Source organism: Telmatherina bonti (genome assembly GCF_933228915.1).
Source record: "Telmatherina bonti genome assembly, chromosome: 11".
NCBI classification, from domain to species: domain Eukaryota; kingdom Metazoa; phylum Chordata; class Actinopteri; order Atheriniformes; family Telmatherinidae; genus Telmatherina; species Telmatherina bonti.
The window spans coordinates 20089939-20117849 of record NC_136629.1 but is presented as its reverse complement, the minus strand read 5'-3'; the positions used below and the strand labels follow the sequence as shown (position 1 = coordinate 20117849).

Here is a 27911-nt window from a genome sequence, read left to right as displayed (position 1 = left end):
TCTTGAGTCTGATGACGGCAGTGGACCAATACATTTAAATTGATCAAGATGCAGCACTCCCTTCTTTTAATGTTACTTTCTTTTAATTCATTTAAAAAATATATCCTTTGCATACAGTTTATTTTCAATTATTGTTTTTCTTTTTAACCTAATTGTTCTGCATGATTTGGTTTAACATATGGCCCTACATTGGTTGGATACTTTGGTTAACATTTGTTGTGTGTGTGTTTTAATTGTTCATGAGTTTTATAGAATTAATTATTCTTTGTTTACTCTTATTAAAAACCCTGTTTTAATTATTCACCATGATGTTCTATATATGTGAAATTCGGCATAAACCATGGACTTTAAACCTAACTATGCTACTGTTACATAACAAGCTAATAGAGAATAAACGTGGCAACTTTTAAGTTTTGATGTAAAAACGTTTATTCACACAGTTTCCGCTCGATGAAAGCGTCCGATAGGCGGCGCTGTAGGCGGCTTCTCCTCTCATAACATCTCCATATGATCTCTCCTCACTGGATAGTCCTGCTTGTCTAAATATCAGTTAACCACAAGCGACTCGACCTAAAGGTAGTCATATAAGTATTGATATCACTCTACGGCCGTTTTTAATCTGGTCAATGAGGGGAAATAAACGATGCCGTGCTTACTGTTAACAGTCGTTTAAATGCATTTCATGTTAGCTAGCTAACAGCAAAATTAAGGTAGTTAGCTTCTATACATTAGCGGTAGCCTAGCTAGCAACAGCTTTTCTTTAAGAGTTGTGTAACAAAAAGCTGGATAAAGGAAAGCTAAAAACGCTACGCCATGACTGTGGTTGTTACTGTGACAGTTGACGTTGACAGATAGTCGCCCCCTGCGGTTTGTCGCTGTTCCAGGCGCGTGCTATCTCTCATTGATAACGTCAGCTAACGGTTGCTAGCTGGCATGTCAGGCGTTATGGTCTTTTAGTAACTGTTTGTGGCTCAATGTCACTGAGTCTAATCAGGGATGTGCGAATCCCTAACACACATTCCCACACAAGATCTGAGCAGCACGCTGCGTCCCTCTCCCCAAGCATTGTTGTCTTTTGTAGTTGTCGTTGTCATGGCTAGTCATCTGATATCTATAATGTCCTGTTGACTGGGTCAGGAAGACGCTTCTCTTTCGGAAATGTCCTTGTTTTGTTCATTGAATCAGTGTGACAAATAAAAACGTGGAAAAATAATTATGTACAGAGGCTGTTTATTATGTACAGGGCTCCTTTTAAAAATGTTGCTATAAGGAGTGTAGCGACAATAGTTTTAAGTTAAGACTACTACTATATGAAAAGCTGCAATAAGTTTACGTGGCTGTTTGTACAGCATCTTGTATTGTCGAAACAATGACGGTGTTGTAAACAAGGCATTTGCTTAAGATGAAGAGTCAGATTTCTCGTGCACAGTACTGGCTTGTTGTTCCTCAGAGATATGTTGGATTGAAATAGAAATGTCCATGTTGGATAGTCTTCCGGGGGCTTTATTTTTAAGAGCAAACAAAGTTTGGAGGTCAATGAGAAACTGAGTCATTGAGACAGAATAAGCAAGCAGGGGGGGGACATATGGTTGAGTAGGAGGTAGGTTCACTACTTGTAATACTTGTTTTTTAATTACTCAGACCTGGAATCTGTGTCTGGATAGATTGCACAATGTCAGCGCTGAAAAGTTCATATTCTTTGGTTTTCTATGTTTTCTGGAAACATCCGTTTTGATTGTAAAACTATGCAAACTCAGCTGCAAAGATAGCCAAATGACAGTGTATTGTTGCTCCAAATGCCCTATGTGATAAATACTTAACTACCTTAATAAACTATTAAGAGTTTACTCTTTGTTGGAGAATGATCAGTTTTTATGTGTCAGTGTTAACAGCTTTTTTAACCATGTGGTATTTCCCTAAGTGGAACAATGGGAGGGTGCAGAGAGAAGAATGAATAGAAAGAATGAGGACTGGTAGGTGTAGTTCTAATCAGCTCTTAAAATACTCTCCCAGCTTAGATACAGTTACAGCAAAGCAGAGTTAGTCAAGGGAACAGTTACATTTTCTGACCTCCTCAATCGCCCTGCTCATTTTGGCCATTTGTTCTTAAAAGTGAGAGCGCCATAACCTCCAGTTGTTATAAAACTTTGGTTTCAGTTGCATGAACTTGATGGGATCGATGCAGGCGACAAAGTGATGGTCTAAAGACTCGTGCCTAAAGAGGTGCTTGCGCGTGGAATGTTGCGCTGGTCGGTGTACCTAGAAGGAGGGCCGCGGAGAGTCAACCATGCTGCTGTGGCGGTGGGGCACAAGGTGTTCTCCTTTGGAGGTTACTGCTCTGGAGAGGACTACGAGACACTTCGTCAAATTGATGTGCATGTATTCAACACAGGTAGGTGGTGTAAATATGTTTGTTAACTGTAATGAACTTTGTGGAAAATCATTTGCATATTAAATTATAAAATACATGAATTCTTGGAATATTTAATTTCAGTTGTTCTGTAACAAAGAGTATGAGAAGGTACTTTGTCTCATCAGTAATATATGTGTGTGTAGAATATGTAGTGTAAATATACTATCTGTGGGGTGATATTTGTTTTTCAGGTTCGTAAGTAAAGTTAAGAATATTTCTGGGTTTGTTCAGTCTGCACCACCTAAACAGTAGCTGTCAAACTTCTGAAATTGTTACTGTGAGATGTGTTTTCAGTTGCTTGCTGACAAACAGGTGTTTTTCCCTGAATGGTTGGATGTCCTGATTCTTATATAACTGCTCCCTTCTTTTTCTTTCAACCTATTGTGGTCAGCCACCTGCTCTGGGGTTTTACAACTGCTACAGCAGCTTGAACCTACCTGCTGTTGATGTATAACAAAAAGCTCTGTGGAACCGACTATTCCGCTGATTGTCATGGAAACAGGACCACCATAAATATTGTTTATTGCTATTTTGCTTTGTGCTCAATTTCTTTGATGTCTTTTTTACAGCTAAGCTTGCAGTTGTTTACAGTCCTTTGTTTTTCCTTCCAGAAATTCTTCTTTTCCTTCTGTTTTAAACCCAAAAAACTAAGTATTATATTCACTGGCAAAAATTAATATGCTTTTCTCAGCGTAATGTGAAAGAGGAACACAGACATGTGTTCAACAGCTGTTGGAGCTCAGTTAAATCTATGTGATTTATATTAGTTCAATAAATTATGTTCAATTTTTAGTTCTTTAAAAGAAATTGAATTAAAAATTAAGTAGGGCTCTGTTAATGTTTGGAATTTTCAGTGTTACACATGTAAGTAAGGATTAAACAACGAGGAGCTGTGCATTACAGTTGTGATGCATGACGAATACCCCAGAACATCACCATGCGCAGCGGAGTGTAACGCATTAAAACTATGTAATACACGGATCTGAGTTGTTTAATCCATGGTTCCACACAGTAAACATTTTATAACAAATGTTTATTTCTGTTTTTTACAAAACCTGCTAAATATGCTAGAGTAGAGGAACTCTTTTATGCTGGCCTCGATGTGGTTTGTTTGCTAAAAACCATTGTCAAGCTACAGCGTATTTCTCTTATTCATCTGTCAAAATCAGTGGATGTGAACCAGTTGATTAACGCATTGCTATGGTGACACCCGTAACAGAGTGATATTGCAGTAATTTAACTTGCCATACGATGTGTGTGTGTATATACAAAAATAATGCACGCCAGTTGGCATTAGAAATATTACTGACCACGGTAAAAAATACTAATAATAATATGTTAAATGTGAACTGAGTTAGTATAATTGTCTGGTCTATTTTGTATTTCAGTGTCGTTGCGCTGGATGAAGTTGCCTCCAGTTAGGACGGGAGGACACGAACGTGCCCGTGAAGTGCCATATATGCGTTATGGACACACTGCTGTGCTGTTGGATGATACAATCTACCTCTGGGGTGGTCGTAACGACACAGAGGGGGCCTGCAATGTGCTGTATGCCTTTGATGTCAGTAAGTAGACCGTCATCTAACTTTTGCTGTCAAGCAATGGGTTCAGGCTGTATTTCCTCTCAGGTGCATCATTTGATGTGAAGTTTCTAAAAGCAAAAGGGAGGGTTTTTTTTTTGTTATATAGCGGTGAGGTTTAACACCTGCACATGTGATGGTTTTCCACTGATGCATCTCACATGAAAGTATTCTCAGTTTGGTGTAACTGTTCTTGCTTCACAGATACTCACAGATGGTACACACCCAAGATTTCAGGCACAGTCCCGGGGGCAAGGGATGGCCACTCAGCCTGTGTCATGGGGAAGGCAATGTATATATTTGGAGGATATGAGCAGCTGGTGAGTCTTCATCACTCTTCACTGGGAGATGTACTATCAATGGAACATTGAAATTTAATATAAATCTTCTGTTCTGGTTCTTTAGGCGGATTGCTTTTCCAATGACATCCACAAGCTGGATACCATTACAATGGTTTGGTCATTAATTAATGCCAGAGTAAGTTTATATTTATTATTATTAAATAATATTTTTGGTATGCAATTAAATTCAGCTTTATTTGTATAGTGGCACTTCACAACAGTGTAATTTAAAGACACATCATTTCGAGACCATTCATAATAAAACTCCTAGTTAAGGAAAACCAACGGATTGCAGCAAATCCTGACTTAAATCCAATTCCCCATCCTGAGCTGCACAAGGCGAATGTGGAAAGGAAAAAGAAACTCCTTTTTAACAGGAAGGAAAAACCTCTGGCAGAACCCAGCTCAGGGAGAGCAGCCATCTGCCTCAACTGGTTAGGGTGGTGAGGACTGGAAAGAGACAAACAGGCCCTGCAACTTTTAGTCATGAGACCTGCTGAGAGACGAGAAATATGTCAAGGATGCCAATGCTGTCTTATGTTTATACATGGAAGTTAAGGAGCAGAGAGAGGAAAAGGAAATGCTCAGTACATCATGGGACAGCCCTCAGCAGTCTAAGCCTGTGGCAGACCAGCCTTAACTATAAGATTTATCAGAAAGGAGCATTTTAAGCCTCATCTTAAAGGTAGAGAGGTTGTCTGCCTCCCGAACCTAAACTGGAATCTGGTTCCATAAAAGAGGCACCTGAAAGCCGAAGGCTCTTCCTCCTGTTGTACTCTTAGAGACTCTGGGAGCCACAAGTAAACCTGCAGTCTGATAGTGAAGAGCTCTGTTTTTAATATATTGAACTCAGAAATATTTGCCATACAATGGAGCTTTTCCTGGAGAGCTTTATATGTGAGAAGAATTTTTAAATCCATCCTAGCACAGGGAGCCAATGAAGAGAGGCTAAAACTGGAAAATATGTATTGAATGTGTATTCAAGGAAATATAAACATGACAATAGAGAACGTTTGTAGTCAGAGAACAAAAGAACAAAACAGGTTATTACCGGGATTAGCAGCGTTGCTACCTCTGTACTCACTGGTAGGATTGGCTGATTACAAAACCTCTACAGTATAATGCCACTAATGAAGAGGTTGCCAAATGCAAAAAGCTTACAGAGGATTATTCAGTTTACATAAAAAAGAAAAAAAAGAAGCTTTCCCTCATGTTTTAGTTACAGAAAACAGCTGGAGTACAGTCTGGACATAGACATAGAAGGCTTGTGAAAAGCTTTAGCATGGCTTTAAGTCAGGTAAATGAAAAAGGATTCATTTGGTGAAGGCAGATAATATGTTGCTATTTGTGTATATTTGCTTGTATTTTAAGTGACTGTATTTTAGCTCTGCAGTTGATTACTGTTTTGTAACAAGTGTTTTGTTAAGTAGTTTAGAAATAATGGGAGTGTCTCAAAAATGTTGTGGGTTTTAGTAGTAATTAGTTCCACTAGATGGTGCTGTTTGCCTGATTTTGCCAGTTTTGCACAGTGAAAACAATATAATCTGTAGCCATACATTTAATTAGCGCAGAAAGTGTTAAAAATTTTAGATTAATATTAGCTCACACAGGGAGCTTCAAGTTTAGCATATCTGGATTACGTTTATCTTTTTGAGTTAGGATGCTTTATCCTCTTTGTCTTGTCAAAGTGTAACCATCACAGCATCATCTGTTTCTTATATTTGCAAAGGGCACTCCGGCACGATGGAGAGACTTTCACTCAGCTACCATTATAGGGACAAAAATGTTTGTGTTTGGAGGCAGGGCAGACCGCTTTGGCCCCTTCCACTCCAACAACGAGATCTACTGCAACAAGATCAAAGTGTTTGACACAGAGACCAACTGCTGGCTGAGCACCCCTTCAACACAGCCATTGCCAGAGGGACGGAGGAGTCACTCAGCCTGTAAGACAAAACACACAAAACCAAAACCAGCTTTGTGAGCTAAATAGTGATCAGTGTTTTGAAAAGAACTTTTTAAAAAAAATTTAAGTAGAGAGTTATTAACACCTTTTTGTTCTGAAGTGTTGTCATATTTGTTTAATTGTACTTTTATTCCCCAGCTTGGATTTGACCTTTTTTGCTGACATTGTGTCATTGGATAGTCCAGAAGTTGTCTTTGTGATTGACCTTAAAAATGGTTGATTTGTGTTTAGTTTCCTACAATGGGGAGCTCTACATATTTGGAGGATACAACGCCCGCCTGGACCGACACTTCAATGACCTCTGGAAATTCAATCCAGGTGATATGTTTTCTATGTAATTCAGTTTTTGTAAAAGTGTCATATTGCACATAGTGTTTTTTTTTAAACTACCCTGTCACTGTTTGCATCCATACAGGAAGTGTACCACTTATACTACTGGTTTCTTGTTGACCCATTTTTTTCCTCATTCATTTGCAGACAATGCTTTCCTCCCTCATTGCATCATTACCAGTTTTGTAATAGTGTCTGGGTGCTCCCTCTTTATTATGCAGAGTGTGGATCACAGATGACTGTCTGTTGGCCCGAAGCACTCAAATGAAAAACTGACAATAGTTCAGTCGCTGGAGCGTTGACAAATGTTAATCGATCAATTCTTAGTTTAAGCACTTTCCTGGGGAAAACTGCACTTTTGTTACAACCAAAACACTGCTGTCATTATTGAAGCAACACACCTGGAGGATACTCCCTCACAATACTTATCCCATATACTGGTGTAATTCTACAAAATGTTCACTGTGTTAATGATGGTCAAACACAAAGGAAAACAGCGGTTACAGCTGTTTTCATACTTTAGGTTTAATGTTAATAAAATAAAGTTGTGTCAAAAATTGACTTGACATTTACGGATTTATAAAGGTTTATTCAACTCTACTGATCTTTACCATAAAAGTGTCTAGCATATCAGAGGGTTTGGTATTCATGTACTAGTGGATAAAATGTTTTAAATATAAATGTAAAAAGTGGCTTATATTGTGGGAACCTTAACTCTGCTTTACAACCCAAACCTGCTCTTTACCGTCCACTAGGTGGCAGCACCTTAATTATATTGATAAGCGTCCAAGACTTAATAGCCTGTTGCCATAGAGATGCAGTGATGCTGTTTGAATCCAAGTGTGTGAAGCTACTCTTCAGCCTTATATGGAATAAAAGAGAGAGCTTCAAAATCATCACTCATACTGTGCTTCAGAGAAAAAGAGGAAACTTTTTTTATTCACATGAAGTTTTAGTTTGCTTTCTTTAATTTTGTTCTTTTATTCCCTTTACTCTTAGCTTTTGTCTTTTAATGAAGCTGGAATTGGATAAACTGCAGGAGAAATAAAAGGGATTCAGAGTTTGAGTAGTTGCTTTAATTTAGCTCCTAATAATCATGAGTACTAAAGATCCATGTGTTAAGCTGTTTAAGGAAAGTGAGCGTAATCAGATGTTTGACTGATTAATTTTAATTTTAATTTTAGTGTTTACCAGTAATTCGAGTGTCATGTGCCACTGTTTATTTATTTCTTCTTTTTCCATTATTGTCATCTGGGTTTTATTTGTATCTTGCATGTTCACACTATAGAAGCCTTCTGCTGGAAGAAAATCGAGCCAAAGGGGAAAGGCCCGTGTCCACGAAGGCGACAGTGCTGTTGTATGGTTGGTGATCGAATCATCCTTTTCGGAGGAACTAGGTAAGGGGCAAAAACTGTAAAAATAAAAATATTTTGTGTCTAAAGGGCTTACAGTTAACGCACAAAACAATTATTTTGTTTTTTACATTTACCTGCTGCATATTGCACTATTGACCGTGTTCAGATAATCGTGGAATAAGGAAGTGATGTTAACTGTCTGTTTGTTAGCAATTTTATGCAGAAACTACTGAGCAGGTTTTTGTGATATTTTTTTCTGATAGTGGGTTTTGGTCAAACCTAAATTCTATTAAGTTTTCTGATAAATCTCAAAGGGATTGTTGACACGGGTTCTTTACAAATGTTGGTGGGAATAAATTACTTGGTCTCAGGATGCTTTTCTAGTCATAAATAAGTTAATTATTGCATTTATAATGATTACATCAGCATTTATAAAAAATAACTCAATAATACAGTTTAGTTGCAGAACAGTTCATATAATGTGGATCTTTCTGATAAATATGTCCTGGTTTTCTCATTCCCCTGACAGACAAGGAAATTTGAAAGCTAAACTGCTCTAAATATGTCATTTTCTCACAAGAATGTACTTACATGTTCATATGTAAATACCAAATATCAAGTGTCTTATGAAGTGATTGATCAAGACTGATTGATAATAAGACTGATTATAAGTGACAAAACAAAGCATCTGAATCACAGTTATTGACTCATCTTGTTAAATTATTTAATAATGCAGCCCACACCATCTTCAGTAAATACAAACAGTGTGTGCTATTTTAGCCACTATGAGCTTTTGTTTTTTAACAGTAAAAGTTAAATCGATTCTCAACTACAATCGTTAATCCCAAGCATTTAGCCTTTTGAAAAAATCTTAGCTATATTACGGAAAAAGAAGTGTTACATTTGCATCAATAGTGCTGCGAATGGCTGATCTGTAGTGTTGCTGAAAACGTGCTTGAAGGTTTTGTGATGATAAATATGTTTGTCCTGGTGACCAGACATGAGTGTTTACCAGTAATTTCAGGGAATAAATAAACAGTTTCCAAACAATTCAAGTTTACTTATGCTAATAAATGAATAATGAATCATTCTTGACGTCATGGTTATTTCTGTCAAAAACATGTTGTAAACAAGCTACATTCAAAAGTTTTGCTGTTGATGTACTCAGACAGACCAGGAGTGCTTATATTAGCATAGAGGTCAGTTTTGTGCTTTAGGAAAACATTCACAGAGAAGGAGAAGAATTAAAACATTTCCATTGACAAGAAAAGACATAAAAGACTTGGAGAAAAGAAAGCAAGCTTTCAGTGCTTTCTCAGACAATAATTTTAGACACATTTTGCCTCTTAAAAATAAAGAACTTTTCTATAAAACTGCAACTTGAGGATATGCCACTACCTCTGTTAACTCTTCATCTTCCAGATATTTATTTGACGAGATGCTCCCCTCAGACCATTACAATAAATTTGGGGTTGGATTTCTCTAAAAATGTGTTGTTTGGAAAATCAATCTGGAGCCAAAATATTATGTTGCTTACTTGAAAAATAATGCATTTTATAAAATATTAGATGTATCTACTTCAGTATATTTTAAATTTCCTCAGACATCAAAACAGAAGTCCATGATGATTCCCCTCGTGGGCTGTGAGACTGTGGTGATAGCCAGTGGTTTGTATCTGGTTAGGTGCCGCGAGACTGGTGACGGAAGTGTGATAGGCCAGTAGCCAGTAGAGTAATAAGGTAGCTTACGGGTAGGCATGGTCAATGAGGTGTCTGAGTCCTGCCCTGCTCTTATCAACAAGGACACTCTTATCAGGTAAACGCCACAGGGATTACCTGTTGGTGGATCAGAAAACTGTGGATAAGATCCTCCGAGCCACACAATGCCTGCAGGCACTGAAGTCCTCAAGGTGGCTGCCTGCTGCTGGATGAATTTTACTAGAGCTGCACTGACTACATGATGTTATATAATGCATGCATATAACCGACAGTATTATGTGCAGCACCACCACTTTTTGTCTCCTAAAATATAAACAGTAAAGAAAAAAAAAAAAGAAAATGGGAAGACATAATGTGAAAGAACCATTATTTGGGTGGGAGGGGGAAGGTTAGGATAAACAAATTTTTAAACAATCATTTAAATGATAGAAAGAAGAAAGCATTTTTATTTTAAATAATTTAATTCAGGATTGGCTGAGGTTCTTTCTGGGATTAGTTCAGGATGAGTTTTAAGGAGTCATGATTTCCTGTTTAGGCAGATAGTGCTGAGACTGGAGAAGGGAGTGTCATTGGGTTGAAGAAGGGCACAGAGGAAGAAATCAAACACCACTTAATATCTACAACATCCTGTTGAAAAGTCAAAGGGTAGATGTATTCAGTGCTTTAAAAAAAAAGAGAAAAAAAACCAAAAAGCTGATTGAGCTTACAAGTACATATTGCAGTATGCCAAGTCTGCAGTACTCCTAAAATGCAGCATTTTGTTTGTTAAGCGGCTGCTTTGTTGTCTTAAGTCTATTGTTTTCTGTTACTGTACAAATTAGAGCAAAACCCTCACAGGCTCTAAGCGAGTTGGTCACAGGGGTTTTTTTGACCACCATTGCACATTTGTTGTTTACATGAGCACACCTAAGCCTCTTACACACAGGAACTCCCATAAGCACATGCACAGACAAGACACACAAACACACTACCAACAGCTTCTTATCAAACTCCTTTGTTTGCTTTCACTGCTTTTCTAAGGAAGTTAAGATTTATTTAGGGTTTTTATATCTGGCATGTTTTGCACCAGTAAAGATTGTGCAAACTTCTTTTTTTCTTTCACTTTTAGACTGACTAATTAAGTGTAAGCGTAACCATTAAAACCACCTATTGGTTTGTCAGTCTTGTTTATTTTTGGGATGACCTAGCAACACAAGGGCAGTTAACAGCGCCAGAAAGTTATTGGTGTCTGTCTCAATGCAGTTGACGAATGCTTGCACAGGTCGTCATGAGTTATTTGCTGGACACCTTGCTTGTGTTCTTTGTGGGGCTCCTCATTTTCGTAGGTCTACCAAAGGAAATTGTGTTTAAATTTATTGTCCACGTCTTATTTTCCTTGTTGCTTCTGCTATCAGACTGATGTAAAACAGACCCTACTGCTGATATTTATTCCCTGTTTATTATATTTGTTTTACTTAAAAGAATTTCTTCAGGAATTATTTATTGCTTTACTTAAGAAAGCTGGTGAGTCTAAGAAGGGTTTTCCTTTGGGTTTATGCTTTAGATTGGGATTTAGAGTGTAACATTTCAACGGTAAATGGAATTATTTATGTTAATTACATAGAAAAGTCAAATTGATAATAATAGACTGGCTCTTGCAAAGATGCTATGTAACTAAGACACCTCTGAGTCCTTTGATTAAAATAGATGTTTGTATTTTAGTGCATATTTAGTATCTGCTAACAAGGTTTAGTGCTATTTCTTTTTTTTTTATTTATACAATCTTTTACCTCTTTGATGGAAATTGAGCAGACTGTGTTTGTTAATGACAGGCTGGGCATTAGTGGCTGTCCTTTGAGTGCAACTTGTGTCAGTGTAAACAGGCATACTGAGCTGCAGAAAGGCGCGAAATTCTGCCCCATCTTTGATTTATGACCTCGGGGAGCATTCTTTCTCACGGAGTGGAATTTGATACACCCTCAGTGCCTCTGTTACACTCATTTACTGATGCCTGCTCGCTGCTCCATGAAAGGACGACCCATGCATGACCAACTCCACCTGCACTGACCTTCACCTACATACAAATGCAATGTGCAGCTAAATCCATTAGATTTGTAATGAGTTTCTTTCTTTTTTGTTTTTTTTATATGTTATGGGAAATATATGTTATGTTATATGTTGAATAGTGCTGAAACTAGTATATAAGAAGCCAATGCTCTCAGATATTGCTCTCCTGTTGCACTTTTGCCGTCATGGTTGGCATTCAAAATCCTCTGTGTTTGAATGCTTACGATAAACTGGATTTGGTCTAATTTAGGAAACAGTTTAAGCTTGGAAACAGGGCATCATAGGGGCAGGATGTGAACAAGGACATGACAGATTGGCATGCTGGGAGCAGACAGTTCTGAATCTGTGGAGGGAAGTCTGGCACTGGTCCTGAACTACTTGGACATGGCAGCGTTTTCTTTCTTTGGATCCATTCATGGGATATGTTTTTACCTTGATGGGTATTCATGGCACCCTGAGGACAGCAACGATGTCTGATTTAAATCATCCCTTTCTGCTCAATTGCTACTATTTATCGAAGGCGGTCTTTGTCTTTGCCAAATGTCAAGATCTAAATGTTCCCAGTTGTCGGTGTACTCCTTCAGCACCTTTATGTGCACTGCTGATAATGAGTGTTCTTCAGATTGATTTTAAATGCATTTCATTGTGAGCAGCCGGGACCTGTAGCTGTCATTCTAGGCCAGTCGATGGCAGACTGGCCTTCAGAGATGAATACATCTCTTTTATGTCATAGATTTTCCTAAGTGGGCCAGGTAAGGTCTCAGAGTTTATAATCTAGTTACGTGAGAAAAAGATATTGTCCTCATTAATGTGACCTCAGACAAATCATGTTTGGTTAAAGCTACGTTATGAATATCTGACTATTAAAACAAAACAGAGACCTCTTCAGTCAGTAAGTAAATCTTCAGGAGTTTTAGGATGTACTCAAACCTGCAAATATAGTGATGTTGATGTCAGCATTTATTTTAAGAAATTAAACCATTTTGTGTCGTCGTCCTTTTATTTTCTTTATGTGCATATGAAAAGATTAACCTCATAAGTAATCTTAAAGCAGGAAAACAAAAAGTCTTTGTCACTGGAGATTTTACCTTCTTCATTTCCACAGATAATACACCTTTTGGGTAGCCTGGCAAGTGAGACTCTTGCTGTACCAGCGTAGAGTGTGAGGACTCACTCGCATCAACGGGTTTCTAGGGCCAGGACAAACAAGCGTGGAGTAAACCAATAAGAAAAATGGCAGATGTGACGTCAGTAAAGCGGTAGCCTACAATGTCCAGAAGTGTTCAGTAGAGCGAACGCAACAGAAGAAAACAAATATGGCGTGCAGTACAGAAGACATAAATGACCTGTGTCGTTTTTTATGTAAAAACCTGAGGCTACAGGGCGTTATTGGCAACTCTGTGTTGCTTTTTAAACCTCATTTAAAACAGCATCTTGAAATTCTACATTTACCGTCTTGAAAGAATATGTGGTGATGCAAGGCAAGAGGCAAGAGTTTCGTCAGATCAACCAATCAGAGTGGCCGGTTCGTTTAAAGCCAGTGCAAATCTCTGTGATGGGGAGGGACTCCAGACTGAGTCACTCTGTATTGAATATATAGATTACTCCAGTCTGGCGTGCCAGGTTATCTTTTGGGAATCAGATCTAGCAAACATGTTGCTCACATAACTGACTACATTAAAGGTAGGGGTGGACATGTTTCCCATGAGCATTCTACTATATTGCTTTAAAATCCCTTTCACACCCGAAATGCAGCCATTGAATTAAATCCCATAAGACAAAAATAAAAAATGTAGTCACCAGTGGAATGGACAGGGGTAAAAGAGCAACGTCCAATAGTTTTAACCATTCTAAATGATTGAATGGTATTTTTTCTGTTAAACTCAAAAGCCTTTTATCTCTTTCCCCCTCAAACCCCGGCATGCTCCCCTTTGGCTAGCATACTGCATGAAACTACAGTGACCCTCTGGAATAAGCGTTGCATGTTTCCGTGCTTGCAGGCGTGGCTTTGGAGGGAGCGCTTTAACTTTTAAAAAGTGTATTTTCAGAATGTAGGCTGCTCAAACCATTTTTCCAGGATCTCCTACCTTACCTTTAATTATAATCTCTTGAATGAATGTTGTCAGTACTTGCTAGTATGAAAGAAAACTGTTAACATACATCATATCACCAAGGCCACAACCCAAACTTTGTATTTCCAAGTTTGTCATATAATGGTTTTCTTTAGTTTAAGTGCTCATCAAACATTTTTTAGCTTCTGGCTTGTTGATATCTTGGACCACTGTGTGTCACATTCAGAGTTTATGTTCCAGCTCTTTAAATATCACCTTCTGCCATATTTCACTTAACGTTTTCATTTATTCAGAATTTAAAAACAGTTTTGTTTTTCTTTCCTTTTGTTTTATCCTTTTTTTTTTAAAAGAGGTCAGCATGGCAGAACAGTTCTCTCTTCTGCTGAAGTGTAGCATTTTGGTTGTTTTGCATTTGCCTGAATGTACTCACATTGCTGAGTGACTCACAGCTCCTCTTGCCAAGCTGACGTCAGCAGGGTGCACATACACTCACATGCTTCCTTTGCTGTGCCAGTCTTAGCACATTTCATCCATTTGGCAATATCCAGTGATTTAGCAAAGATGAAAAGCATGCTGACGCCATTTCTAACATTAGATGCATTATGCTTCTGTAATTTCACCTTTTTTTTGTCTTTAGTCCGCTGCAGTGTTGGTAAAAAAAAATCTTCAACATTTGAGGAGGAGTAGTTTGTTATCAGATTCTGTTTTAGTAATAAAGTAGAATTTTGACAGTTGTCACTGTGCCATCACCATTGAGAGTGTGTGCCTACGCTACACTCTGAATAAGGGGGAGACCACATAGCAGGTAATCTCACTGGTAGCCAAAACATCTCAACCCATTTAATCCACCAAAATCTCACCATGATATTTAATCTGTGTGGAATTTAGCTGGTCATTTCAAAACAGAAAGCTGATGAGCGCAGTAAAAGGCCTGCAGAATTCATTGATTATGTTTAGTGGTTCATGGAGGGTCAGAAAGCTGGTGCCTCGATATCTCCTGCAAAGCTGTGTTGCACCTTATCAAAAGCCGAGATGGCGGCTGGTAGGATAGTGCAGCTGTGCGAGGTGTGGCTTGTTATCACTGTAAACCCTGACAATCTAAACTTTAGACTAAACACATAATGGGATTGAGACAGAGCTTTCTACTTTGCTACCATAGTTCTAAAGAAAAAAAAAAAAGGATTATTGTTTAGATTTTTGACTAGAGTATCTTGAAATCTGCAAACTTGGCTCCATGGAAAGATGCCTGTCAACACACTATAGATTTTGATACCACACATGTCGTCATTTGGCCTTTAGTGTCAAAGGGCAGGCTGCAGAAGTTTCCTTTATAATTGTCTGCTTGCATGTGTGTTTGCGTGTGTGTTAGGATGTCCAAGATAAAAACCTGTCAAACAGTGAAGGCGACCCCAACAGGATATGGGGCATCCCGCACGTGGCAGGACAAGACCTTGTGGCAGCTCAGCATCACTGTGATTTACTCTTCAAAGACAAGCTGATGATAGTATTTCATCTGCATCTTAACCCTCCTTAACCCGCCAACAGGCTGTATACATTATGGTGTCATGGGGTTGAGTGTTGCACAGCAGCTCAAATAAACAGCCTGCATAGGCGAGTCTTTGTGATTCTGTTGTCAATGTAAATTTTTGATTAACCGCTGTCAATGCAACCAAAACACTTCCTAATGATTTCTGGCCCTCTGTCGAACAATGCTGGTCCATGTAAACAAGTACAAATTACAAGCAAACCACACCAGTCATTGAATTATTTTAATGGTAGCTGTTCATTCACAATGAACAAGACATGTTTAAACCACACTTAAAAACAACATAGATGTTACAGAGCAAGCTTAGATGGCTTGATTTGAACAAAACAACAAAAACACTATCAGCATGAATTAATGAACATTTAATTATTGTGATTAATATGGATTTTCAAACCATTGTGCACCATTGACATAATAATATAATTGCTTAGTTATGTAAATACATCCCTTTAAAGGACAATTACATTTTCATTAGGATATTCAGGCACTGGAATGTTGGAAAAGTAATGTGGAAATACTGAATTAATAAAATAAAAAAATAAAATAAAAAGTTAATGTGTTCAGATCTGTTGAGAAACAAGTTATTTTCACTTGATCTAAATTATTGTCGCCAGCTGTGTTTGTGTTTGTGGAGGAGCCGCTGGCGCCCAACCCTCTCTGAAACAAAGCAGATGACATGACAGCAGCAGCGTGACCAGAAGAGACAGCAAAACAGAATTATCTCTGTATAAGTTTAATTTTTGTACTTTTGATGCTGTGAAAAAGTACAAAAACATAAATCTGTCACAAGTACAGATTTTCTTGGTACTTTCTATTGTCAAAGAACAAATGTGTAAAATCGCATGAATACTCCTCATAGGTCTTTAAGTGTTAGTAAGGCCTGTAAAAATTTGTTAATGCAAAGAGATTAATGTTGAATGAATGCATTTATTTCCCTTTAGTTTAACTCCTAAAGAACAAACTTGTTACTCATGTCATATAAAATACAAATTTGGCATTATCTCGGTAAGAGAAGTTGGTTTTTCGCATGTAGATGCCTTATCACTACAGTAAAGCGAATGCATCATGAACTTATCCTTCTTATTTATTAAGTTTTTAAGCATTGTATTTAGAAGATGGCCGCATGAGTACACATTTACTTATCTAATAACTTGGTTTTCATTATGTATGGAAGTTGCGCAGAGGTGCAAACAAAAGATTTCTGGTGTATTCACTGAACAATACCTTTGATTTTATAAAATTAATCAAGAGGAAAAAATATTAAGATTTATAGACTATCTTTATGAACATCTGAACTGAGCGCATGTCCAGAAAATTCAGTGTACAGTTAATATTTGGCTTCTCTGTACTGTAACACAATTTCAGGTGACGTTTCCATATAAAACTGTGGCTATACTGATCATGGTTGTACAATATTTTCTCTTGCAGTATTGCCTCTGAGCTTAAAGATTGCCTACCTGAGCAGTGGCATGTACATATTTAGAATTCCTCAGGCTTAATTTTTTTCTCCATGTTTGGCAAAATAAAAAAAAACCAAAAAAAAACGTTTTTCTAACTTGCTGATTAATCTGACTGAGAACAAAATGGAGAGCCAACTTCTTCGTTTAATACCCAATGCTGACACCCTCACCTTTCTACACTCCATCGCTGGTTTGAGAATCTTCCAAAAGACTGTTATTTAATATATATTCTATTTATTATTCTATCATTGCCTCTTTAATAAACTTGTGTTGTTGTTGTTTAATTAGTCTAAATAGGATTAAATTAGTCAGTAAAGATACTGACAGTCATTTACTTCTTTATTTTGTCTTCTGAATAAAGTTTTGTGACATAATTTTTGGGATCAATTAATAGCATTATTATTGTTGAAAGTGTTAAAGATCATCAGTTGAGATCTAAAACTTCAATGTTAATTAACAAACTAACAAGACAAATTAAATCTGCAAACGATTGCTGTGATGAGTTCATTAATATTTTCTTCTAATGTTTTTGCTTGCTTGACCTTGACGTTAGTCTTGAGCAGCAGGTAAGGAGGGTTATAGAGGAAGTAACTTTTTTAAAGGCATTTGCCAACTATAAAAGAACATTTGACAGCACCTCCACAGTATATTACCCGGCTGTGTTCAAGGCCGTGAAATATTATTTAATCTCCTCCTCTTCATTTCATAGGCAGGCAGGTTGATAACAACCTGTCCTGCTAAAAGCCTTGAATTATTTCCTGATAAAATGGGTTTAAATATCCTTTTGCTCTGGATTTGTTGTGCTCATTTTTTAATTTCAGTATCATCACTTAGTGCACTACGTTTTGTCCACAGAGGCTGAAATTTGAGATTCGTACTTCATTAGGGGCCTGGCAACTCATCTAATCTGAAGTCAGGCGTCTCTCTGGGAGTCAGCTGTAGTTTGTGTCTCATCCTCTGCAGGGGTTTAGGTCTGGGCAGCTACAGGTCTTAATCCACTGTCCAGCCACTGCCCAGGAGGGGGCACAGATAGCTTGGTAAGATGTGAGACCACAGAGATTAAAACAAGAGAAATGGAGAAGAATCTATGGATCTGTGATAACTTGCTCTATTGGATTTGCCCAAGAAAGTTGAACTCTGAAACTGCTGCCAACTGTGGCTGGAATCTTAAAAGCTTTCTCAACCAGACCAATCAGATAATGCCAGTGTAAACATTGTCATTTAATTTAATGAACATGTTTTGAAGAGCGACTTTGAGAATAAGGAATAAAAATTGTGTTATAGCCAAATAATCATAAAACTATTATAACTTATTGTACATTATTTGAGTTTTAATTTCTACCTCAGTGTTTGTCCGGCTGCACCCATTATCTCAACCGGAAAACCATGCAAATTCTTTATACATATAATATAAGTTCCTAACAGTATAAGGAAAACCTTTCCCACCACTTTTTTTACATACTGAGAACACAAATGTAAATATGCTACTGAAATCATCCGATGCACGTCTGGCCGTCCTGATAAGGTGCTCTGCAGGAAGTTGTAGTGTATGATGAGTTCCTGTGGGTCAGATGGTTCTAAAGAAGCAGAGTTTAGCAAGAAATGGAGAAAGGAAAAGGATGTAGATCCTATCACTCAAAGAATGAGGATATGGCCAATGAAGACACTGAAAACAAGCTTACAACCAGACGGGTTCCAGCTCTTCAGAGTATAGAAAAGCTGTCCCTTCTCAATCTTTGTGTCTTCGTTGTCTTTCTCCTGTTTTTTGCAAGTGTTCCCAAACTTGTTTGTTCATCAGTTTTAGGATTGTGATTTACCTCTTTAACAGTTTGGAGACCTGAGTTGGGAGGATCATTAAGAGAAACAGGCAGTGCATTGCTTAAAAGGACTTGGCAATTAGGTGATCAGACACCCTCATATAGTGTTGTTTGAAATAGCAACCAGTGTTATTTTAGTGGGGGGTGCGTCATCACTCAGGACTCATTCAGACTGGGAATCTCTGCTGCTGCAGGGGGAGGAGCACTTTCACACATAGTGAAACTTTGCTGATCAAGTAACAAAGTGGCCCATCAAACACCAGGATGCCAAATAAAGTCGCACACTGTGACTTTCCCGCTTTTAAACACTACCAGTCTATTAGACACCTCTTACTGCCCCCCCCCCCCCTCCATTACACCTTCTCTTGCCGTTACAGTCTGCTGCAGCCTGGTCCTTTTTGTAGTGACCAATGAAGCATTAACATTTCCTAATGCGCTGCTGAATTTCACACCCGGGCTGATATTATTCATGAGAATGCGAGAAAACTTTATCCCAGGGGACGCAATCTTCATTCACTTGTTGCTCCTATTAAAGCATCTTCTTATCTGGGCCCTTTCACACGTCATCATCCAAAGCCCGTACCCTCCCTGAGCCTGCACAGTAGCCCACAGCTACTGCAGTGTGCTTTATAGATAGGGATGCTACTTTTCAGTCATATGTTTATGACTGTGTATGATTAGTGTTTCAGTATTTCCATTTTATTTTTCCTCCTGAAAATGGCTTAATAGCTGAAAAGTTAATTTATATTGTTTTCTATCAGAAGTCTGTAAATGCAATGAAACACAAATAACCGGCAGGTGATTGTCTTGTTTTCTTGAGGAACAAATCATGACAGAACAGCACATCATTGCCTATCTAGCTATTTTTTTCTAACTAAATCTGCCTGTTGTCATGCAGAACAAGTGTGTGAAAAAGGGAAAACAACTATTGAACAGTTTGTAGAGCTTCCTGTAGTAGCAATAAATTGAAGTAATCGTTTTTCTGAATGATGTTATCAGTCTCTCACACCATTGTGGAGGAATTTCACACTCTTATTTATAACACTGCTTCAAATCATTGATGTTTTCAGGCATTCACTTGTGCACCATTAATGTGCTGTCATCGCATTTTAAGCAGTGAATGAGTCACTGCAACAGTTTGATGTTTTGCTCTTTTTTTAAGGAATTGTGATTCTGTTGATTTTCCAATGTCCTTTTAATAATTATCCTGTTGCATAACACAATTTCAGTGGAGCGCCGGCTCAGACAGATGACTCCATATTTGACTAGAATCGTTGGTAAACAGCGGAGGACATGGCTGACTCTGTGACTACAGGGTGTCCAGGTGCTAAAGCTGCACAAGTCTAAATCTTCAGCCCTCTACCATCATGCTTTAAATGTGTTTTTACCATTACTCTGTGTGGTTTCCACCAGTTTGTTGTGCATCATGGCCAAATATCTCCTCTTTGGTCTCATCTGCCTAAAACAGTGGTTCTCAACTGTTCTAGCTTTGAGACTCAACATCAGCCCTAAATGACAAGCCATGACCCAAAAAAATGTCAACTTCTCAAATTTATGTGCTTACATGCACAAACATGGAATAAAAAGCGCAACAACTAATAAATAATTTAAAAATAACAAATAAACCTAAATGCCAAATATATTGTTTAGGCTGTGTGCTCAGTCATTTGATAATTGTATAACTAACACTGTTCTAATAAAAATGTTCAGTCACTTCATCAGGAATAAAAAAATTCTGTCATAGTTGTTTTTAATCCCCTGCAAAAGGCATGACTTAAAAAGTGCAACTGAGAAGTAAATAAAAGCTTCTTCTTAATTGGTCTTTAAAAACGGAATAAAATAAGATTAGCTGAGAATTCTCGGTGACAACCAATGTAGCAAATTTTAACCACACATACTAGATTTAACAGAAAGATTCAACTGTAGAAAGTTAAGTTTTCTTCTGGTTACCGGATCAGTACAACACTGAAACTTGGTGTCTGTCCTTTCAAGAAAACAAAGTCAGGTTCCCTTCAGTCTGAGATGTAAGACTGGCATCATTGACACGGATCTGGTGGAATGAGGAAATAAGGGTGTTTTTGGCTCTTGACAACAATTTTGCACTGGGAAAGACCTGCTACCCACTGAAAGTGGGTGATGGGTGATCACTCACCTACAGGAGATCATTCCAGATTATCACATTTGCGAACCTAAGCTCTGCTGCCATTTTATTTCCAAAGAGAAGTTTTGTAATTTAAGTTGAGTGCTTTAATTTGTCATGAATCATCATGAATTATAACATTTTATGAGGCTTGTAGAGTTTGCAAAAACGTTAATGTCTCCAAGCATTGCAGGCTCTAACCTTGGGGTGAACTCACTGTTTTTTTCCCTACTTGGGCAATCGATGGGCAGTGACAGTTGCCTCTCTCAGATCGTTGCTGATGTCTTTCTCCTTGGCATTGTGTTAACACACACCTGAGTGCACCAGACAAGTAAACTGCCCAAACTTGATTTTGTCACACTTGCTTGCATTCTCTCCTCATTCTTATGCAAGCAGTAACCTTGTATTTAGTTTGTTTGTTAGGCACCTTGGCTCCTTGTTTTTGATAAAATTATATTGTCAAACCAGGTTAGTACATAATGTTTTATTTTCTTTTTCATTGATACATACAACACTAGAGTTGAAAGAATAAACACTTTCTTGTTTTCATAGATGCACATTGTTGCATACAGCAGCAAAGTCCTGACTTGGTTTGTTTGAAGTCATGATAAATGTACTCTGCAAATACACAGGTTCGCTACCAGAGTTGATGTCATTGAACACAATTTAAGTTTTATATCAGTAGTTTTCATTATTTTTCTATATAATGAAGTTAATTAACTTAAACCCTCATTAAAGACTCCATATTAATTATACTTAACAGAGCTCAACAACTACATGTACAATAAAGCAACAATAACTGTTTTTTTTTCTATTTATTAGAGATTAACCAGAATTGCAAATACTCCTGAATCCTCAGCAATGTTGCAGATAGCTTTAGAGGTGGAGGGTATTCTGATAAAGTCTCCTGCTATAAGCTTGGGTCACCTTCTGGGGGCAGGGGACGTAATGACTTCCCCAGCTGGCCCCCTGGGACGACTGTGCTCGTGCTCAGCACCTCTCCTGGCCGCTTTAAGCCACTACCATGTTTGTTTAGGGAAGATTAGCAACGTAAAACCCTTACAACATCCTGAACACACAGCGAAAGGGAGATGCGATGGAGAGGACAGCAGGGAAAAAGGGAATAGAGATTGATGGGTGGGGCGACAGTGGAGGAGATGGTGTTTTGAGTTCAGTAAGAGGATCATCAAGGGGAGAAATAAAAGCAACTCAGTTCAGTAAAAGAGATTGTTTGAACTGGACATGAGGCTTTTACTGGCTTGTTTATAAGTAGCCTACCAGAATTTATAATGTGTTAATCTGTTCTTAGAGATCAGACTTGGCTGCTACATCCCTCATTATTCTCTGTGATAGATATTCAGAGTCACTCAGTAGCTTGGCGATGGCTGTCTGCTGAGGAAGTTGTCTGCTGGGTGGTGTGAAACTGCAAAGAGCACTTTTATCTTCATATTTAGTCAGGTCTCTGGTTGCACTGTTATGACTATAAAGCAGCGATATGTATCCATTGCACGTACAGATTTGTACTAACAGCTTTCTGAAAGTAAATCAAGCCTAAAATATTAGTGAGACTCCCTCAGGCTCTGGCCTATTTCTTTTAGCTACATTTTTATGCAGTATCTGTCCCAGTAGCTGGGTTTTGCATCGTTATTACGAGATATGAATAGAATTACAATACAAGAAGTTATGATGCTCCAGGTGTGTCACAAGTTTGTGTGTGTGTGTGTGTGTGTGTGTGTGTGTGTGTGTGCTTAGCTGTGGCAGGAAACAGATGTGCAGTGATAAGAACGGCTGCCCAGGTCTGAGAGACTATCAGCAGTGGCCAGCCTGCCGTCTCACTGCAGTGCTCCACTTCCTGTGGGTTTAAATCATGTCGGTCTGTGATAAGGAGAGCAGAGTGCTGCGTGAGCAGCTCCTTTCTTATTGGGAATAATCTGTGGCTGATAATAAACCTTGGTGATTATAGAACAATTGCCAGAATGGTCATTGACTGATTACCTATCGGAAGTTAAACGGTTTGATTGTCATTACACTCTTGGAAGCTGTGATGATCGTGCTTACATATGCTGAAAGTCTCGGTAGTTACTCTAACCATCTGAAAATTGTTCATCTTTTCTTGACAGCCCCTGTCCAGAGCAAGGAATGGGGGACGAATTTAACCTCATGGATCATTCAGACCTTTATATCTTAGACTTCTGTAAGTATTATTGTCTCAGTTCTTTGGCTTTCCTGTCCATCAGCTCATGCAGAGTTCTTAAGCTCCAGTCTTTAAGGGCCTACCTTGCATCAACACACCTGATTCAAGCAAAACAAATCTCCTCAACACATGTTTGTGAGGTGCTGCACAAGCCTGTTAATGAGCCATTTATTTGGTCCAGGTGAGTGCAAGGAAGGAAACGGCTAAAACTTATAGGACAGTGATCCTATGAGACAGAGTTAAAGAACTGTGGTTTATGGTGTAGGCTGGCAATCACCACCATCATCTACAACCTATCATTTACTATGTGTAGGACTTAGCTGGCACATTATAAAACAGACTGGATCAACACCAGTTAGAGGAGAACGATTACCAAAGTTATGATATCACAAGGCTTGAGACAGACAAATGAAAGCTAGTGTTGCTTAGTAACTGGTGAACATGTTGGGGAAAAAAAAAAAGGTTTGCTAGTTATTTACCTCAGCTTAAATAGTTTATCACCCAAAAGAAATATCACTCCTTGCAGGTGTAAGAACACAATCTGCCATGTTGTTAATGTAATTTACAGCAGCAGCACCCTTCTTAGATTACTGCTTCGTTTCTCACCGTACTGTCTGCTGGCCTTGGCCCGCTTTGTGTTATCACATTAGACACTTCCGTCTAATGGACAACCAAATATAGACATATCCTGCCGGCATGGGACCTGCTTGTAATGGTTTCAAGTCACAGTTTGGGTTTGTGTAGGTGGGCTTACACCGGGACTGGCAGTACCCAGTGGCATCCACTGTGGCGTACGCCTCCTTGTGCCAGTCACGTGTGCTTTCACATTGTTTATCAGTGAACATATGGTGAAACAGCCATGACGAGGATAGTAAGAGGAGGTTCTTAGGTATTATTAGAAAGCAGGTTTGTAATCAAATATAGTGACGCTGTCATCATCATACTCTGCATATCCTCTTGTGTTAATCTTCCTGTTTTTTTTTCTGTGTTCTTGGTGTGAAGACAGATCATGATGATTCTTTTACATCACACATAAGAAATCTAAATCTTTCATTCAGAAATAATTCTGCCCAGCTCTGATCTGAATTCCCACAGCTGAAGTGGATATTTTTTGCACGAGTATAATTAATGCCCGTGAGTCATTATGCTTTTTCTTCTTTTCAGGCCCTAATTTGAAGACGTTATGCAAAATAGCTGTTATTCAGTACAGTCTGGAGCAGTCTGGCCTCCCACATGATATCAGGTCAGACATACATCCTCCTCTCATTAGCCCTGTTTTGTCATAGAAGTAACATATTGTTGCTCATGCTATTTGTATTCTGCTTGTCAGTCTTGGCATCACTCTCAGTAATGACGTTATTCATCAGAAAGGCAAATTATGAGCCATTATCCTTCATTTAGCTTGTAGTGTCTGTAAAGTTAAATTTGCACATAATTATACCATAGCTCAGCTAATAGCGTTAAGGTTTGTATATAGAAGAATCAGACAATCTTACTGAAACATTAGCATGGTGTATGTGACATTTCAGTTTGTGTGTAGTTTGTATAGCCATATACAATTTGGAGAAGAGGCTCTTGATTAAAAAAAAACACCAAGATAGGAGAATGTACTTAAGACATAGACACATTACAGCAAAACAACATGGTGCAAGATGGTATCTTGTTTGGTGCTATCTTGAATTGAAACAAAGAACTGATTTACAGCTTCAAACATAATTTTAGCCTTTCTTTTAGTGCATTATGAAATTTATAAAATGTTACACAAGCCAACAAAACCTCTGATGTTTGTAGTATAACTGAGCAAATTAATCATAATTGACTAATCATTTTGTCTGGCAATAAAATAATGATATCTGCAGCCATTGTTTTTTCTCTGTGCTGAAAACATTTTCCTTTTTGCAGATGAACTCTGGTGTCTTTTGGTAGTCATGGCAGAACGTGTGGTAGTTAGTTAAGGATCCATTCCTAGCAGAAGTCCACTCCTAATACTGGCTCATGATGCAAACATTTAACTAGCAAAAATAGTCCAGCAAAATGCATGTTTGCATCTGCTGCAGTTTTTATGTCTAAACTTTATAGTGCAGGAAATTATAATCCTATTCTTGAATTTTTAATGTTGTTATTACGCCGACCAAGGGGCCTATGTTTTTCTATATATATATATCTGTTGCAAAAACCACTGGGCAGATTGTTGTCATTTTTGTTTTTCACTGAGTGGGTCTTGGTTTAATTAAGATTCCATTGAATTTTGGGAAACTGGAAAGAATTATGGACACAGGAATTTTTAAAAACATTCTTCCCAATATGGATGGACATGAGCGGCTTGCTAGAGCTCTGCGCTCTCTGAGCGCTGTTCTAGTTATAGATAGATAGTAGCATCATTACTACACTACATGAATTCCATATGGAGATGGGGATTTAATTCACTTTGAGTTTGTTGTTGCATAAATTGTCCATAAATAAGTTAAAATAGATTTGAATGTTATTTAGTCTTTTAAACAATGAACTATAATGTCCCTGGGGATATCAAATGTAGAATTTTATTTTCTAAGTAAAAACCTTAAAGATACTGTTGAACTAATAAAACTCAGGTAGCTGCAGACTTGCTCATACTCTTTGGAGCAAGTGTGTCTAAAACTGAGGGTTTCCACTAAAGAGCTTTTTTTTAACACCCTGGTCCACTGAAATCTGATACTAATTACTCCTCTTAACCTCTCATTTCTCTTGCACCGTCATTGCCACCTTGCATGCTCCCCACTTTGGTGTTTGCAGTTGTGTTTCTAACCCTTAGTGGGGTTTTCTGTGGGGTCGCAAGACTTTGGTTAACTCCCATTGCCCCTCAGTGGCATCTCCAGCTCCAGTGCCAATCTCCCCTCTTAAACACATACGCACACAACAAAAAAACGAACAAAGCAGTTGAGAGGGAGTGAGTGTGAAACCAGAGCCAGTGATAACAATCTGGAACTCAACCTCTGACCTGTCATCAGGTCAGCACTAGACCCTGTTGTCAGCTCCTGCTCCTGATGCTCACGTTACCGCAGGGTCTTGTCCACATCATAGCTGACGGCAGAAGGGGGGATTGTCACACAGCCGTTTGAATGTCAGTACAGAAGATTTACAACACTTTTTTTTTTTTTTTTTTAAATTATTTTTCCAAACTATCAATGTTTCTTGTGGCTTTCATCTTGTTGCTCTTATTAATTAGCATCAGATAAAGTCAATAAAAGTACAAGATGTGAGGTAAAAACACAAAGTTCACTAGATATGAAGGCAACCGGCGACAAGAGCAAATCAGTCTGCATGCACATTACGCCTTCCCATATTCAACGACACTTGGAGACATGCTCATTTCCTCTGTTTATTGCAGGTGGGAACTGGCAGCCATGACGACCAACAGCAACATCAGCAGGCCCATCTTCTCCTCACACGGCTGACACAGCTGAATGTGAAACAGAACCAGAATTCTGTTTAAAGAGTCTGGACTTTTATTCAGTCAGCTGAGCACCAGAGGACAGTTTATGAGTAGTCCGGATGTGTTTCCACATCTCTTTTTTCCCCACATTCTACAGGTGAAAACTTTGTACTGACCAAAATATCCAACTTAAGACTTCCCTGGACGTCGTGCATCTTGCCAGGCCTAAGGATATTTTAACCTTCAAGACTGGGGTGTGCGAGACAGATATCGTTGGTGCCAGTTCACCTTTTTTCTTTTCTTTCTAGCCTCTAGAAATCCAATCAGCCTATGATAATCATAGACTTGCGACCTTAAGCACAGGACGAGGCGAAAAACTTCAGCCAAAGGTCTTGAGAGCTAACTTCTGTTGAGGATATCAAGATGTCACTCCCTGAAGAGACTACAGCCAACCTTGAGCTACAGATTTAAAGACTGTCATTGTCACAATTCATGTCTTGCAGCTTTAACTTGGTCATAAAACCATGTAAAACTATCATGTCCATAAGCAGGAACAGCTAACTTATTACACTCGGGTTTAGTGGAAGGAGAAAGAATATTCTGGACTACAATAGTGGAGTTTCATGCTTGTTAAAAGTCTGTTGGGCTGATTTTCAATGCTAAGGTATTTCCCTGCTTCATTATAGCTGAATGGCACCCACTGCTCTCAAGTGTCTCTAAGGTGATTTACAAGGCAGCTAAAGAAAGCTGTCTGCCCAGTAAAATAATCAAGACCTTCTACCTCCCTCAATGGCTTCTATCATTGGGTCTTTAAGGCTTCCCGTTCATTTAACACCTGCCATTCCCGAGAAAATAGCCTTTTAGTTGGTTTTTCTGAAGTGCTGCAGTGAGGAGTGTGACAGGACCTGCTGGATCGCTCCTCAGCTCATTGAGTTTGTAGGGTCTTTTTTGATTTGTTTGTTTGTTTGTTTAGTTTTTTGTTTGGTGCCAAATGTAGAAGGGAATTTTGATGCAAATGTAAACTGTGTGTGGAAGATTTGTAAAGCTACATACAATCCTTGCCCACCTGCTCCAATATGCCTGTTGTCATAGGGACACTCATCACTAATATGCATATTATACCTTTTTATAGACAATCCAGTGACTTTCAGAGAGCCTTTTGGAGACTGACTTAGTCATAGTAGATATTTAAACCAAGGAAAAGTGTTTGAGTACAATAACAAGCAAATGTTCTAAATGCATAAGGGCTGTTATAAGGTCACACACACCATGCAGTTTGGAGACAACTTGGAAATGCTCAAAATAAGGATGTTTTCTTTTGGGTAAAGAAGGAGGTTTGCTCAATGTTTCTGCTGTTATCAACAAATCCCATAAAAGACCAAAACAAAAACTGTTTGTAAGGTCTTTTCTCAACACTTCCCTGTCATGTCTTTGGTTGTTGCTCTCACTGAAAGCTGGACACTGTGGTCCTTAACAGTGGGATAGTGAGCATGAAGCTGGTTGTGACTCCATAGAGGACTTTGT

At 38.4% G+C, this 27911-nt stretch overlaps 1 protein-coding gene across 1 annotated transcript; it reads left to right on the top strand.

The window, feature by feature from the left end:
- The first annotated feature begins 506 nt into the window (after window positions 1–506).
- Window positions 507–27911, top strand: klhdc3 (kelch domain containing 3). The gene is made up of 11 exons (XM_079248469.1): window positions 507–576; window positions 2158–2392; window positions 3802–3978; window positions 4198–4313; window positions 4399–4470; window positions 6064–6277; window positions 6529–6615; window positions 7916–8024; window positions 22902–22975; window positions 24140–24218; window positions 26343–27911. Exons 2-11 carry the CDS (start codon window positions 2239–2241, stop codon window positions 26407–26409), a joined length of 1149 nt encoding a protein of 382 aa, XP_079104595.1. The 5' UTR covers window positions 507–576; window positions 2158–2238; the 3' UTR covers window positions 26410–27911.

Coding starts and splice junctions, on each gene's coding strand:
- klhdc3 (XM_079248469.1), top strand. CDS start 2,239: ATGTTGCGCTGGTCGGTGTACCTAGAAGGAGGGCCGCGGAGAGTCAAC. Junction 22,976..24,139: donor CCTTTATATCTTAGACTTCT/GTAAGTATTATT, acceptor TCTTCTTTTCAG/GCCCTAATTTGAAGACGTTA. Junction 24,219..26,342: donor GGCCTCCCACATGATATCAG/GTCAGACATACA, acceptor TGTTTATTGCAG/GTGGGAACTGGCAGCCATGA.